General features: G+C 43.1%; 1 protein-coding gene across 1 annotated transcript in view; it reads left to right on the top strand.

Moving 5' to 3' along the window:
- The window catches only part of Usp39 (ubiquitin specific peptidase 39), a 27,625-nt gene extending 12,726 nt beyond the window's left edge, over nucleotides 1-14,899 (top strand). Inside the window, exons 7-13 of the mRNA XM_013035457.1 lie at nucleotides 658-735; nucleotides 3,257-3,324; nucleotides 3,772-3,960; nucleotides 8,667-8,809; nucleotides 9,846-9,981; nucleotides 13,257-13,343; nucleotides 14,426-14,899. Of these exons, the coding sequence (XP_012890911.1) occupies nucleotides 658-735; nucleotides 3,257-3,324; nucleotides 3,772-3,960; nucleotides 8,667-8,809; nucleotides 9,846-9,981; nucleotides 13,257-13,343; nucleotides 14,426-14,473 (749 nt within the window). The 3' untranslated portion in view covers nucleotides 14,474-14,899. The remainder of the gene's footprint in view (nucleotides 1-657; nucleotides 736-3,256; nucleotides 3,325-3,771; nucleotides 3,961-8,666; nucleotides 8,810-9,845; nucleotides 9,982-13,256; nucleotides 13,344-14,425) is intronic.
- Nucleotides 14,900-17,143: the final 2,244 nt, after the last annotated feature.

Raw genomic sequence — 17,143 nt, forward strand, 5'->3', positions numbered from 1 at the left:
CTAGGATTACAGGCGTGAGCCACCAGCGCCCGGCATGGGTCAGAATTATTATCCATAGTGTTGTTCCAGAACTCCAAGTTGTAGATACCTATCGTATGCTTTTTCAGTATTAGCACTAGGAAAGTTCCCTTGCTGGAAAAGAGAAGGAAGTTGGAGCTTACTCTAGAGAAGTAGTTATTATAAGATCTTAATTAATTTCTTTTTCTTTCTATTGGTCATGGAGCTTGAACTCAGGGCCTGGGCTCTGTCCCTGAGTTCTGTTGCTCAAAACTACTGCTCTACCACTTTCAGCCACAGCACCACTTCCAGTTTTCTGACAGTTAATTGGAGATGAGTCTCATGGATGTTCCTGCCCAGACTGGCTTTGAACCTCAATCCTCAGATCTCAGCCTCCTGAGTAGCTGGGATTACAGGTGTGAACCACCAGTGCCTGGCCATTTATTTTTCATTACTGGGTATGGAGATACAGGTATGAGCTATAAATGATCATTGAAAGCCCTTCCATGGATCAGAGTGTCTAGGGAGAAAAGAACTTGACCATAATCAAGTAGAAACCAGAGGAAGAGGAAGAGCCGTGACTGGAGTGGGGCCAGCAGTACTTGATTTGGGTTTTTCTCCTGCCTCCCAGCTTCATCAGGCTTCATTTTTTTCTCCCAGGGGATGGAGTTGACTTCCTGTCTTGGTTTCTGAATGCTCTGCACTCAGCTCTGGGGGGCACAAAGAAGAAAAAGAAGAGTAAGTCATGCTTAGAAAAAGGAGCTCTTTTTCTTTGCTTCCTTTTGAAAAATGTTGCAACTTCCCATCCTTTTGTTTTAACTGTTTATATTTGGGTATGGAGGTTAGTTAGTATCTATTACATATATCCAGTAAAATGTCTTCCTAAATAGGCCCTTCTCCTTATATTTTGTTAAGAGCATGGTGTGTGGTGTGTGTAATTTTACTGTACAGGATGTCATTTAGATATCCAGGCTATCTTAGAACTCACTGTACTAAGGCTAAGAACTCATAAACTCGTGATCCTCTTTGTTTCTGCCTCCCAAGTGCTAGGATTATAAATGTATGCTACCATGACTGATTCTCTTTCAATAACCAGAAATACTTTGAGATGTTACATTAATTGAAATAAGTCAGGCACAGAAAGACAAATATTATATATACTGTTGCTCATATGGATGCCAAAGAGGTTTATCTCATCGAGTAGAATAGTGATTACTAGAGATGGGGGTGGGGGAAATAGGGAGCAGACAGGATGGGTAACATGTACAGTTGGACCTGAGGAATAACCCTACTGTTCTGTAGCAATTAGGGTAAATATGGTTGTATTTTAAAATAGAGAGGATTTTGATTCTTCCCAATACAAGTGATGGGTATGCCAATTACTCTGATCTGATCATTATATATTGTATACATGAATTGAAATAATCAAATTGTATACTCTAAATATGCACAACTAGTACTGTAATTGAAAATATAAGAATAAGAGTCAGGAGCTGGTAGCTTATGCCTGTAATGTTACCTACTTGGGAGGCTGAGACCAGAGAATTGAAGTTTGAGGACAGTCTAGGGTTACATGAGACTTCTTCTTAACCTGTAGCTGGTTGTTGTGGTATATGCCCATAATCTTAGCTACATTGGAGGCTGAAAATGGGGAGGAGTATGTGTCCAGGCCAGCTGGAGCAGAGAAGTTCCAGAGTTTTCCTTTGAACTGAAAGAAGTCAGGTGTGGTGGCTCACACCTGTTATCCTTGCTATGGTGGGAAGCTAAACTAGTCATCGCCATCCAGGAATGCACCTGGACAGGAAGTAAATTTTTATCTCAAAAACAACCAGTGCAAAAAAGGGCTGAAAGCATGGCTCAGCAGTAGAGTGAATTAAGTAGGTGTAAATAATTAAAGTAAGGGCTGGGAAGGTGGCTCAGTGGTAGAGCGCTTGCCTTGCATGCAAGAGACCCTGGGTTCGATTCCTCAGCACCACATAAGCAAAAAGAAAAAAGCCAGAAGTGGGGCTGTGGCTCAAGTGGTAGAGTGCTAGCCTTGAGCTGAAGAGCTGAGGGACAGCATCCAGGCCCAGAGTTCAGGCCCCATGACCGGAATAAAAAAAAAAAAAAGGTAAATTTAAAAAATAGTAAGTAGTTTGTGTCCTAGAAATCCTGACCCAGTTTTTTTTTTTTTTTGGCCACACTGGGCTTCGAACTTAGGGTCTCATGCTTGCAAAGCAAGTGCTCTTGAACCATTCCCCAACTCTGATTCACTTTTAATTATTTTAGATAAAATCTTGTATTTATTGCTTGGCACCAGCCTTGGACCATGATCCTCCTACCTAAGCCTCCTGAGTAATGAATTACAGGCATGAGACATCACACCTGGGTTATTAATTGAGATGGAATCTAGCTAATTTTTTTTTTTTTTTGGCCAGTCCTGGAGCTTGAACTCGGGCCTGGGCACTGTCCCTGAGCTTCTTTTGCTCAAGGCTAGCGCTCTACCACTTGAGCCACAGCACCACTTCAGGCTTGTTCTATATATGTGGCAGGGCTTCATGCATACAAGGCAAGCACTCTACCACTGAGACACATTCTCAGCCCTCTAGCTAATTTTTACCTGGGCTGATCTCAAGTCATAATCCTCCATAGTTCTCTGCTTCCTGATTATAGGCGTGTACCACCATATCCAGCCTGACCCAGTTTCAAACTGAGGGTCTGGGCACAAGTTGTAGACCTCTAGAGTCCTTACAGTGCAAGTGTTAGTGCATTGGAAGGACTCTACTATTACCTGATGACCATGCAATCTACTGGTGTCTTTAGCCTGTGCTCACCCTTGAGGTTGTGCACACTTTTACAGGTTGCTAGCACCTGGTTATGCTTTCTCTCACTGCTTTTGTTCTATTGTGGTCTCTTAGTCATCTTCCTTTTTGGGTCCCTTTGTAGGTAATAATGGGTATGGGAAGTTCCTTGGATGTGCCTTGTTTTGCTTGTGAATTCTTGTATCTCCAGGCTCCATAAATCACTGATTCATTTCAGACATACTTTTTCTTTTATGGGACAGGCCCAATGTTGAAGGTCCAAAGGAGGTTTTGTGGAAAAGACTTACATTTATGTAGATAATCATAAAAGAACCGCGGTGGGATATGTTACATAGAGAAAAGTTGCATGTTTAAGAAGAGCTTTGGGTTTAAACTAGAAATACTGGTTTATTTTTAAACTTTTGAAGTTGGGAGTGTGTTTTGACATGCTTTCTGGTATCTTGCTTTCTGTTTGGCAGCTATTGTGACTGATGTTTTCCAGGGGTCCATGCGGATCTTCACTAAAAAGCTCCCCCACCCTGATTTGGTGAGTGGATTGAAACAGATCTTGAGCTGATTATGTTGCCTGAGGAAGTTCAGTGGGGAGGAGAGGAGATACTTAGAAAACTGACAAGCTGTGTGTCCCTGTCCATCAGGGCTGTGATATGGCTGCGCCCTCTAATCTTGGGAGTTAGTGGTTGGTATTGTCTGCTGATTGAAGTGGTCTGGCCACTGAATGGTGCTGGTGTTTTTGTTTCTCTAGTCTGAGAACTTTGTAAATAGTCTGGTATATAAGCAAAGCCCCTCAGAAGTTGGAAAGCCATCAGTCCTCAAACTGATATGATACTGCTGCACATGAGATTATCTGGCTCTGGGCGTCTCTGTTCATCCCCATCAAGTGAAGGGAAACTGTCCATTAACAAAACATTTCTCTTTATGTGTTCTTCCTTTGCTGCTCACATTCCTTACTTCTTTTCTTCTCACTTATTTCTAGCCAGCAGAAGAAAAAGAGCAGCTGCTCCACAATGATGAGTACCAGGAGACAATGGTGGAGTCCACCTTCATGTACCTGACACTGGACCTTCCTACTGCCCCACTGTACAAGGATGAAAAGGAGCAGCTCATTATCCCCCAGGTGCCACTCTTCAACATCCTGGCCAAGTTCAACGGCATCACTGAGAAGGTAGTCCATACACATCTTTCCTCCTAGCACTTAACTTTGTTCCCTTGACTCTTGTTTCTTTTTAAAATTTTCTTTATGCTTTTTTTGTGATGCTGGATATTGAACTTGTCATAGTTGAGTAGAAAATGTTTAGGTTTATGTTTTAATATCCATGTATTTATAAGTTACCAAAATTTGATTGCAATTTCTGTCCCTTCAGATTTATTGAGGTTAATTTATAGTCTGTCCTACAAATTATGCCCTTGAATCTAGAAAGAATATCCTTTTTTTTTTTTGCTGCTTTTTCTTTTTCTTTTTTTAAATGTAAATAGAACCTTGGGTCTGTGTATGCTAGTATTCTACTCCTGAGCTACAACCTATATCCATTTTTCTACTGTTTTTGATGGTTTTCTGTATGTCTGTTACATATAAAATCATATACACATATAAAACCACATGTCTGGTTTTTAGATTTTTTTTTGGTGGTTCTGGGAATTGAACCCAGGGATTTATACTTGATAAGCACGTGTACTGCCATTGAGTTACATCACCAGCCCATATATATATATATATATATGTGTGTGTGTGTGTGTGTGTGTGTATATATATATATATATATATACAGAGTTATTATATGTTATTCTTCCAGTTCTTATTACATTATTGTGTATGTGTTCATAGAGTAGAGAATCCTCCAACTGTTTAATTTTCATTTCTGTTTCTCTCATTTTTGCTCATGTATTTTGAGTACTCACCTGTAATTTAGCCTTAGCAACAAGTAGCTGGGAACAATATTAGATATGCTGACATCCTATCCCTCATGGGAGAATATTATGGGGACTATTAAATGTAGAGCCCCTTGTTCTTGGCTGTCCCTCTAAAAAGTAGAATTTTTGCGAAGCACCAGTGGCTCACTCCTATAAATCCTAGCTACTCAGGAGGCTGAGATCTGAGGATTGTGGTTCAGAGCCATCCCAGGAAGAAAAGTCTGTGAGACTCATACCTCCAATTAACCACCAGAAAACCAGAAGTGGAGCTGTGGTTCAGATGCCCAGACCAAGTTCAAGCCTTACAACTGATTAAAAACACACACAGACACACAGACACACACACACACACACACACAGAGCTGTGGCTCAAGTGATAAGAGTGCCAGCCACGCCAAGCATGAACGTAAGACCTTGAGTTTAAGTCCTATTAGGGGTGCATGCTGTGGCTCAAAGTGATAGAGTGCCACCTTGAGCAAAAGAGCTCAGGGATAGCACCCAGGCCTTGAGTTCAAGCTCTACAACCAATTAAAAAAAAAAAAAAGGGTAGTAGGATCTAGAAGGGACAGTCTTCATTCAGATACCTTAGACTTTTGTTTTTCTTACCAACTTACTAGATTTAGTAGCATTTTAGAAGCATCATTAAAACATTTTTAGTAATGTTTCTTCATTTGCTTTAAAGCTTTTTAATAGTTTTCACTAGTTTTAATGCTGAGAGTGGACCTTTTTTTTGATTTACTTTTTTTTTGTTGTTGTTGTTGGTCATGGGGCCTGACCTCTGGGCCTGGGCACTCTCCCTCAGCAATTCAGCTCAAGGCTAGTGCTTTACCAGTTGAGCCACAGTGCCACTTCCGGCTTTTTCTGTTTATGTGGTGCTGAGGAATCAAACCCAGGGTCTCATGCATGCAAGGCAAGCACTCTACCACTGAGCCACCTTCCCAGCCCTGGAAGGTGGACCTTTCTACTTGATATTTTATAAGGTCATCCTATAAATTGGTTTTAAGTATGCATATTCTAATTTTACTTTTCTCAATTTTGATATTTTGAGTTTTTTTGTGGGATGTGTATGTATGGGGGGGTGGTAGTAAGCATTTTTCTAAACCAGGCTCCGGTGGCTTACGCCTGTAATCCTAGCTACTCAGGAGGCTGAGATCTGAGGATCACTGTTCAAAGCCAGCCCAGGCAGGAAAGTCTGTGGGAGTGTAATCTCCAATAAACCACTAGAAAACCGGAAATGTTGCTGTGGCTCAAGTCATAGAACACTCACCTTGAGCTGAAGAGCTGAGGGATAGTGCCCAGGCCCAGAGTTCAAGCCCCATGACTGACAAAAAAAAAAAGAAAGCATCTTTCTATGTAACCATGCTGGCCTTATACTCATGTAGCTCAAGCTAGTGTCCAGCACATGATCCTTTGCCTCAGCCACCAAATGCTTGGATTGCAGGCATTTTTCCCTATGACACAATTTGTATTCTAATTTTTTTTTTCCAGTAGTGGGGCTTGAACTCTGGGCCTGGGCACTGTCCCTCAGCTCTTCTGCTCAAGGCTAGCGCTCTACCACTTGCCATAGCACCACTTTCAGTTTTCTGGGGGTTTATTGGAGATAAAAGTCTCATAATCTTTCCTGTTTGGGCTGGCTTTGAACCACAATCCTCAGGTCTCAGCCTCCTGAGTAGCTAGGATTACAGGCATGAGCCACCGGCGCCTGGCTTGTATTCTAATTTTTTTTTTTTTTTGGTCCAGTTGTTGGGCCTGAACTCTGGGCCTGGGCACTGTCCCTCAGCTCTTCAGCTCAAGGCTAGCGCTCTACCACTTGAGCCACAGCGCCACTTCCGGCTTTTTTCTTTTTGCTTATGTGGTGCTGAGGAATTGAACCCAGGGCCTCTGGCATGCAAGGCAAGCGCTTTACCACTGAGCCACCTTCCCAGCCCTGTATTCTAATTTTGAATAAAAGTATTTTCCTGGGAAACTTGGACATTCCTGGAAAGGTCTATAGACACTCAAGAGAGAGGGGCTTTCAATGGTATTTTCTTTCTTGATTATGTTTAGTCTTGTTTTTATTTGGTTGGTCGTGGGGATTGAACTCTGGGCCTGGGTGCTGACCTTGAGCTCTTTTGCTCAAGGCTAGTCCTCTACCACAAGGCAACTTCTGGCTTTTTGTTGTTGTTGTTGTTGGTCGTGGGGCTTGAACTCTAGGCCTGAGCGCTGTCCTTCAGCTCTTCAGCTCAAGGCGAGTGCTCTATCACTTGAGCTTCAGAGCCACTTCCCATTTTCTGGTGGTTTATTGGAGATAAGTCTCACTGACTTTCCTGCCCGGGCTGGCTTTGAACGGAGATCCTCAGATCTCAGCCTCCTGAGTAGCTAGGATTACAGGCTTGAGCCACCGGCACCTGGCTTAGTTCTGGCTTTTTGATGGTTAGTTGGAGATAACAATTTCATGTACTTTCCTGCCTGGGCTGCTTTGAACCATGATCCTCAGATCTTAGCCTTCCAAGTAGCTAGGATTATAGGTGTGAGCCACAAGTACCTGGCCCAGTTTTTCACACTTTTACTTTTTAGTAAGAATAGGAGTTTGTGTTAGAAAATCAATTTGTGTTCATCAGCTTTTAGACCTTGTGGTCTAAAAGAGCCAGATTCCCTGGCTCTTCACCTTCCTTCTTGGAGATCAGTGAGGCCTCAGGAAATGTTCCTGTCAGATTATACTTGAAACACAGGCCTGGAGAACTTCTTGTCTGTGTGGTGCTAGGGATAGAACTGCTGGCCTCAGGCTGGGAAGGTGGCTCAGTGGGAGAGTGCTTGCCTTGCACGCCTGAGGCCCTGGGTTCAATTCCTCAGCACCACATATGCAGAAAAGGCTGGAAGTGGCGCTGTGGCTCAACTAGTAGAGCACTAGCCTTGAGCTGAAGATCTGAGGGACAGCACCCAGGCCCAGAGTTCAGGCACCACAACCAACAGAAAAAAATTTAAAAAAAGAACCGCTGGCCTCATGGAGGCTAGCAGCACTCTACCTCTGATCTACGCCCCACATGTAGCACAAGTCTTGGGACTAGTAGAAAGTTGATAGCCACCTGTGCTGAAATATACTTGTGTTGTAAGGTGAATCATCCCAGAAGTCACATTTTAAAATATAGAATATTGGAGTATTTATTACACAGTTAACAGGCTGCAGGCCACTAGTTATTACAAAGATCTGCAGCACGCAAATACACATAACACAGCTAGGAAACATGCTAAAGAGGAAAGAAATAAGAAAAACAATACCAACAAGCCAATTCAGCTCCAATGGAATTGGGATGCCATGATGACTGGAAATGAGCCAGGACACAGTACACGATCACAGAGACAAACGTGAGACACACCATCTTCTGGTGGTTAGGCTGGTCCGGGCCTAAATAAGTTGGCGCAGGGAGCAGATCCTCAGGAAATTACCAGTCCCAGGCGCTGGACTGATAGATTTGGTAATCTATTAGCCAAGTGCCTGCCCCTGCCTCCAGGGGTCTGGACAAGCACATTACCTGGGAGGCAGGTGATAGAGTGGGGAGCTTCCTGCACTCTGCATGAAGATGATGCCTGATCCTACAATCCACCATGTGGTCAATATGGTGCTGGCCAGACCTGACCTTACTTCACTTGATGAAAGATCTCTGTCTTTCACTATTGAAAAACATCAGGAGATTCCTGCAAGGCTTTAATTCAGCTTTTAACAAATCCTATTTTGCATTTGCCACGTTTATGTAGAAGCATAACTATGGCTAAAAGTCTGATCATATGATGGCTGAAACACAGCCTACATTGAGATACTTTAATCAACCTCAGCCAACTTGTAATGTTAACCTCTTGTGGTTTCTGGGACCAGAAGTGTAGGTATAGCCAAAATGATGTTTGAAAAGCAAACAGCTTATCCCTGATCTTGTGCCTACTGATCTCTAGCACTAATTTGGTAATCTTCTTTTCTCTCTCTAGGAATATAAGACTTACAAAGAGAATTTTTTGAAGCGCTTCCAACTCACCAAACTGCCTCCATATCTAATCTTTTGTATTAAAAGATTCACTAAGAACAACTTCTTTGTGGAGAAGAATCCAACCATTGTCAACTTCCCTATCACGTGAGTTTCAATATACTTTACTTCTTTTCTTCTTTTTTTGTCCCAGTCCTGAGGCTTGAACTCAGGTCCTAGGCTCTGTCCCTGAGCTTCTTTTGCTCAAGGCTAGCACTCTACCACTTGAGCTACAGCACCACTTCTGGTGTTTTCTGTTTATGTGGTACTAAGGAATTGAACCCAGGGCTTTATGCATGCTAGGCAGACACTCTACCACGAAGCTACATTCCCAGCCCTGCTTTTCTTTTCTTTCTTTTTTTTTTCTTTTTTGGTCTGTCATGTACTCGGCCTGGGCGCTGTCCCTCAGCTCTTCAGCTTAAGGCTAGCGCTCTACCATTTGAGCCACAGTGCCACTTTCGGTCTTCTGAGTGATTTATTGGAAATAAGAGTCTCATGGACTTTCCTGCCTGGGCTGGCTTTGTACCGCAATCCTCAGATCTCAGCCTCCTGAGTAGCTAGAATTACAGGTGTGAGCCACTGACACTTTTCTTTTTAAAAATACAGTTTTAGTGTTATTAAGGTATTGTACCAGAAGAATTATTGTTTCGCAAGTCAGGTAACGAGTACATTTCCTTTTGGACAATGTTACCCTTGCAGATCTCTTTTCATATATTTGTTCCTTTGTTCATTTTGGACTGATGCAATTGGGAATTATTCAGTTGGGATTTTTATTGGAACGATGCTTTCCAATAAATGGATGTTTGCTTAGGAACAATATTCTTTGTTACCTTCTCTTTCGTTCCCTGAGCAGGAAATGTGTTCTTTGGTGTGGGGCAGAAGCATTGATGCAGTGGGGTGGGACAAATATAATTCTACTTTGTTTTATGGTTTTGTTGTTCTTATTTACTGGTACCAGAGTTTGAACTCAGGACTTCATGTTCCTGCTTGGCTTACTTGCTCACTGCTGATACTCCACCACTTAAGCCGTACCTCCAGACAGGCTAGGATCTTAAAACAGGGATCAGAACTTCATGATCCATTTGTATAGGACAGTTTCCTCAACTTCACAGCATTGCTCTGGCTTTATTTTCATCTTCGCCAGTAACGTGGATCTGAGAGAATACCTGTCTGAAGAAGTACAAGCTGTTCACAAGAATACCACCTATGACCTCATTGCCAACATCGTGCATGACGGCAAGCCCTCTGAGGGCTCCTACCGGATCCATGTGCTCCACCATGTAAGTGGCAAAAATGAGTGTTGTTCAGGCTGGGAAGATGGCTCAGTGGTAGAGTGCTTGCCTTGCATGCATGAGGCCCTGGGTTCGATTCCTCAGCACCATATAAACAGAAAAGGCCGGAAGTGGCGCTGTGGCTCAAGTGGTAGAGCGCTAGCCTTGAGCTGAAGAGCTGAGGGATAGTGCCCAGGCCCAGAGTTCAAGCCCCATGACTGACAAAAAAAAAAAGAAAGCATCTTTCTATGTAACCATGCTGGCCTTATACTCATGTAGCTCAAGCTAGTGTCCAGCACATGATCCTTTGCCTCAGCCACCAAATGCTTGGATTGCAGGCATTTTTCCCTATGACACAATTTGTATTCTAATTTTTTTTTTCCAGTAGTGGGGCTTGAACTCTGGGCCTGGGCACTGTCCCTCAGCTCTTCTGCTCAAGGCTAGCGCTCTACCACTTGCCATAGCACCACTTTCAGTTTTCTGGGGGTTTATTGGAGATAAAAGTCTCATAATCTTTCCTGTTTGGGCTGGCTTTGAACCACAATCCTCAGGTCTCAGCCTCCTGAGTAGCTAGGATTACAGGCATGAGCCACTGACACTTTTCTTTTTAAAAATACAGTTTTAGTGTTATTAAGGTATTGTACCAGAAGAATTATTGTTTCGCAAGTCAGGTAACGAGTACATTTCCTTTTGGACAATGTTACCCTTGCAGATCTCTTTTCATATATTTGTTCCTTTGTTCATTTTGGACTGATGCAATTGGGAATTATTCAGTTGGGATTTTTATTGGAACGATGCTTTCCAATAAATGGATGTTTGCTTAGGAACAATATTCTTTGTTACCTTCTCTTTCGTTCCCTGAGCAGGAAATGTGTTCTTTGGTGTGGGGCAGAAGCATTGATGCAGTGGGGTGGGACAAATATAATTCTACTTTGTTTTATGGTTTTGTTGTTCTTATTTACTGGTACCAGAGTTTGAACTCAGGACTTCATGTTCCTGCTTGGCTTACTTGCTCACTGCTGATACTCCACCACTTAAGCCGTACCTCCAGACAGGCTAGGATCTTAAAACAGGGATCAGAACTTCATGATCCATTTGTATAGGACAGTTTCCTCAACTTCACAGCATTGCTCTGGCTTTATTTTCATCTTCGCCAGTAACGTGGATCTGAGAGAATACCTGTCTGAAGAAGTACAAGCTGTTCACAAGAATACCACCTATGACCTCATTGCCAACATCGTGCATGACGGCAAGCCCTCTGAGGGCTCCTACCGGATCCATGTGCTCCACCATGTAAGTGGCAAAAATGAGTGTTGTTCAGGCTGGGAAGATGGCTCAGTGGTAGAGTGCTTGCCTTGCATGCATGAGGCCCTGGGTTCGATTCCTCAGCACCATATAAACAGAAAAGGCCGGAAGTGGCGCTGTGGCTCAAGTGGTAGAGCGCTAGCCTTGAGCTGAAGAGCTGAGGGACAGTGCTCAGGCCCAGAGTTCAGGTCCCATGACCAACCAAAAAAAAAAAAAAAGATTGTTGTACCTTTGGTGTTTCAAAGGGCATTTCTTTCAGTTTGCCCTTTCTCACCCTACCTTTGGGACTCTGCAAGTAAATGAGCTGTCAATGATTAGTTTAAGACAGTGGCTTTCAAAAAAAAAAAAAAGACAGTGGCTCTCAGTTTTAACTGCATATTGGACACATTGAGGGTCTTATTTATTTAATTTTATTTTTGAAACTGCATTTATTGTAGGGGATTATAACACATAGGTAATGGAAGAACCAACAAATCAACAGGGGATGGTGAAGCAAACTTGTTTAGAAGTGACAGGCAGCTTTTCCACAACTGCACATGAGGTGATGTGGTATTCCTGGATTCCTAGTGTTCCAGTTGTCAGTTTATTGCCTCTTCTCTCCACATCCATATTTTATTACCAGCAGGCATGATTCTGAGATGCACTGAAGGTTCTTACCTCTGGTGTCCATGTCCTGTGTAGCTTACACTGGGGATCTTTCTAAAATCCTGATGCCTGGACATCATCCAGCCAGTTACATTGGTTACGTTACTGACTTTCAACTGGAATAGAAGCCAGGGTTGCCACTACAGATCCTGCAGTGCATAAGACAACCTCCACAGCAAAGAATTACTTGGCTTTAAATATTAATCAGCATCAAGCTTAGAGACTGCATTAGATTATTTGAGATAGAATAAGACATTATGGTTCTTTGTTATGGTTCTTGGTTTTTGTGCCAGTACTGGGGCTTGAACTCAGGGCTTAGGCACTGTTCCTTGGCTCTTTTGCTCAAGGCTGGCACTTTTACTACTTGAGCTCCATTTCCAGCTTTTTGGTGGGTAATTGGAGTAAGAGTCACATGGATTTTCCTGCCTGGGTTGTTGACTTCAGACCTTGAATCTCAATCAGCCTCTTGAGTAGTTGGACTCACAGGCACGAGCCGCTGGCACCTAACAACTTTTATTTGACTGTATTGTTGCTGTTATCTGAGATGGGAGGTATGGAGAAGGAGAGTATATACTTTGAAGCCAGCCATTTCTGGACAGGAAGGAAGCATCTGAGGAAAATTTGCAAATTTCTTTTCAAGCTGAGAAGGTGGTTCAGTGGTAGTGTGCCTGCCTAGCATGCATGAAGCCCCAGGTTTGATTCCTTAGCACCACATAAATAGAAAAGGCTGGAAGTAGTGCTGTGGCTCAAGTGGTAGAATGCTAGCCTTGAGCAAAGGAAGCTCAGGGATAGTGCTGAGTTCAAGCCCCAGGATGGCAAAAAGAAAAAAGAAAATTTCTCCTCTTGTTGTCTACCTAAATTTTCCTTCAAAGATAAAGTGCAGAAGTATTTGAGACACCATTGTACTTCAAAGATTCCTTAATAGGGATTGAGGTTTCTTTTTTTTTTTTTGCCAGTCATGGGGCCTGAACTCTGGGTCTGGGCACTGTCCCTCAGCTCTTCAGCTCAAGGCTAGCGCTCTACCACTGGAGCCACAGTGCCACTTCCGGCTTTTTCTGTTTATGTGTTGCTGAGGAATCGAACCCAGGGCCTCATGCTTGCAAGGCATGCACTCTACCGCTGAGCTACCTTCTCACCGGGATTGAGGTTTCTATGGCTGACATACCAAGTTCTCTTAACTGACTCATCTAATGGGCTAATGGGCATATCATTTGCTATGGCTCTGGTTGATTGATAACGTAGTTGCTTGTTCTCATTTTTTTCTAACTGATCCCTTCTGTACGTTGTTTTGGTTTTAGGGAAGAGACTAACTCAGCCTTCCATATTTTCTATAGGGGACTGGCAAATGGTACGAGTTACAAGACCTCCAGGTGACTGACATCCTGCCTCAGATGATCACACTGTCGGAGGCATACATTCAGGTGGGTGTGGGCCAAGGCAGAAAGTAGAATTGAGATAGAGCCTTTGTTGAAGCTTAGGTGCCTGGCAGGACGGGGGTGTCAGAACACACACACACACACACACACACACACACTTTCAAAAGAGAAATGTAGGAAAGCATAACAATCTGGGAAGAGCAAAGATGGCTCTGTTTTGCCCAGATGAGTTTTGCAGAAATGTGTGGTTTGGTGTCAAGGAGGATGAATCAGAGCCTTCTGCTCCTCAGCAGCTGAAGCGCTCTCCAAGGCAGAGCTAGTCAGCATTCTTCTTTGTGACCCTTGTACTTTCTCCATGCCTGTTTGCACTGCTAACCATGTCATATTGACTGTCACCTTCTACATTGGATTGAGGGCCTGGGGACTGATTTTTTGTTTGTTTGGTCAGTCATGGGTCTTGAACTTTGGGCCTGGATGCTGTCCTTGCACTCTTCAGCTCAAGGTTAGTGCTCTGCCTCTTTAGCCACAGCACTACTTCCAGTTTTCTGGTGGTTACTTGGAGATAAAAGTCTCACGGACATTTCTGCCTAGGCTGACTTTGAACTGAGATCCTCAGATCTCAGCCTCCTGAGTAGCTAGGATTACGGGCATGAGCCACCAGCGCCGTGCTGGGACTGAGTTTTATTGTGTGACTGTTATAGATTGTGATAGAGGAAGGAGGGTTGAGACTAACAAAAGGCATAGCTTTGCAAAAGAGGTATGCTTGTTCTAGAGCTAACTCTTCTTAGTGACTTTCTCTAAGCTTGTAGACTTGGCCACATTTTTTTTGTTGTTTTGTTTTGGGTGCTGGGGAGTGAACTTAGGATCTCATGTATGATAAGCGTGGGCTCACTACATAACCTAATTTTAGAAGTGGAGTTTGGAATGTGGAGAGAATGAGTGGAAAAATGAAAATGGGATGGAAAGGAATGTTCGGGGAGGGTGTGAATTATTATTTTCAGGATATAAAGCAGGCATGTCAATATGGTTGCAGGTTGTAATTTGCCTGGCACAGGATAGGTATTCGTTAGTCATCTGTTGACTGAATATCTTACCAGCTCATTGATGTCTGTTTTCCTTTCTTACAGATTTGGAAGAGGCGGGATAATGATGAAACCAACCAGCAGGGGGCTTGAAGGTGGTGTCCAGGGCTTTGTTCCCAGGGGTTTTGGCTGAGAATGGTAAATAAGATGCTGAAGCTATAGCTGAACATGGACTGACTGGTAGGTCCCCTGGGCCAACCCGGTTTTCAGGAGAACATCACAGGAGCCGGACTGGTTTGTTCCTGGGCGACCCCAGCTGTTCTTTCTCAGCTTTGCAAACTGATGCTCTTTTTTCCTTTCAGTGGAGCTCTGCTTCAGCCTCAGCAGATATAACTCTTACAGATGGCTATAATTTATTTCTGAATAGCTGTGTCAAAGATCAGATAATTTGTTGTATACACAGAGCTCTGGGATTCCAGGAGTGAGTACATAACATGCTCATGTCTATTATAGTAGATTATTTCCTGTATTTCTTGATGTGTATGGATTTTTTTGAATGGATTAAATATTTTTCCTCTTTTTAAACCGGCCTCTTGTTTTTATGTTCTCCTTCTAGGCTGCTAGCTGAAGGGAAGATTTATCTTCCTTTTCACTCTTCCTAAACTGTCTACCTGTAGTTGTGATCTGGTGGACCTCATTCTTATTTCTTCCTGTCCACTTGGGAGTGGTGTGTCCATTGGCATACATTTGTCTTTTAAGTAAAAGAGTCTGTCTAAAAGTCATAAATTCCTGTGCTTACCTAAAAGGCTGAAGGTGGGTGACTTCAGATCGCACTGCAGCTCTGGAAGGGAACAGAAAGGAAAAACAAGAAACAAACAACAACTATGAAGTCAGATACCAGTTTCTCAATCCTAGCTACTCAGAAGGCTGAGATCTGAGGATCACAGTTCAAGCCAGCCAGAGCAGGAAAGTCTGTGAGGAGACTCTTAACTACCAAAAAGCCACAAGTAGAGTTGTGGCTCAAGTGGTAGAACATTAGCCTTGAGCAACAAAGCTAAGGGACAGCGCTCCGAGTTCAAGCCTTGGACACTAAAAAAAACCTCCACAAAAAAACTAGGAAGAGTTTCCCATTCAGGAGTGTAAGAACTCTAAGGAGTTCTCAGCTAAGCCACTGGGGAGCCCTGGAGCTTTTGAGCTTCTCTTAAGCACAAGTCATGGATTCTGAATAACCTGAAAGAAATTATGGCCTTAGCACAAGTAATGTGACAACCTAAGGATGTAGAAAGCTGATGGCAAAGCAGCTAGAGGCAGTCAGTTTTCTACTTCCCTTCTCTGTTCTGTGACCAACTCCTGTCCATTTCCCTTTGTAAGTATCCTTTTTTGTTTTGTGTTTTGAGATAAGATCTCACTCCGTAGGCTTACCTGAATATTGCTTTGTAGCTCAGTCTGACCTCAAACTTCTAATCCTCCTCACTGCTTGGAGGCATGCACCATTCCACTTGGATATTAAGTATCTCTTGGACAATCTCCGTACTTGTTACTCTCTACTACCATCTGTCTAAGTTATATTGGCTTAGTATAGCTGAAGTCAAATCTGGGTCCCATCAGGAGAGAGAACCTATATAATAAAACTGTGATCAAGGAAAGATTAACTTTAGTAATTACTAATTACAACAGAGGTGTAGCATGATGATGAAAAGTAATAGATGTGTAGGAATAGTTGATACCTCTAAGGCTGACGTAGTGTCCACAGCCAGCTTCTATGCTTGGTTGAAAATCTGTAGGCCATAGCTTAGTGATAGAATATTTACTTGACTGTTATGAGATCCTAGTCTTAATCCCCAGCATCAGAAATAAAACTAAAGTCTGCTTTTTGATGTGTTGAGGAAAGCTGTTCATAGATAGTACCTCAGTGGAGGTACTCTGCAGCAACCCTGTTCCAGTGTGTGTAGGGGTCACCAAGTGCTATGAATGAATGAATACATAGCAGCCAGGCCCTGAAGAGTACTAAGAGCTCTGCGAGAGCCTGATGCTGGAAAAAGTGGCACCTACTGCTTTCAGATGAGCATTCCAGAACCAGGAAGCAAAGCCCTTCTGCAGTGTCTCTTCCATACCCTTTTCTGACATAGCCTTAATGCTGACTGCAAGGGAAAAATCCAAAGGCCTAGGTACATTTTCACAGAAGAGGCCAAAAGGTCAAGTTTGGAGCTGAAAAAGCAGCGAGTAAATTGATAACCCCTTTACCATAACCCAAAGCTAGCCAGCAGCTATTTTTTCTTTTTTCCCAAAAGATTAACTATTGGCAGAAAGCATATACTTGTTCCAAAGTCCAGAGTTCTGCACTTTGAGTGAGTCTCCTACTGGTGTTTGTCAAAGACTGTACAGTATTCCTGTTTGCCATGGATACTTCAAAATAGCAGTGGATCTTTAGGATCATAAGACCAAAGGATAGAGTAGGTCATTTTGTAGCCTGTGCTTGTTCCAAAATCTTGAGTACTTGTTCTCCCTTTTAAACTTTTCACCTTATGCTCTGAGTGTACATGGGTCAGACCAGTATAATCCCTATGGTTTATGCACCGTTTTGTTTGAATATGGTTGTTGGAATGGACAGTAGCTTGTCGTTTATTTTGGAGGAGTTTTTTTTTTTTTTGATCCAGTTGTGGGGCCTGAACTCTGGGCCTGGGCACTGTCCCTCAGCTCTTCAGCTCAAGGCTAGCGCTCTACCACTTGAGCCACAGCGCCACTTCCGGCTTTTTTCTTTTTGCTTATGTGGTGCTGAGGAATCGAACCCAGGGCCTTGAGCATGCAAGGCAAGGTGCTCTA

The sequence above is a fragment of the Dipodomys ordii genome, unplaced genomic scaffold, assembly GCF_000151885.1.
Source record: "Dipodomys ordii isolate 6190 unplaced genomic scaffold, Dord_2.0 Scaffold212, whole genome shotgun sequence".
NCBI lineage: Eukaryota > Metazoa > Chordata > Mammalia > Rodentia > Heteromyidae > Dipodomys > Dipodomys ordii.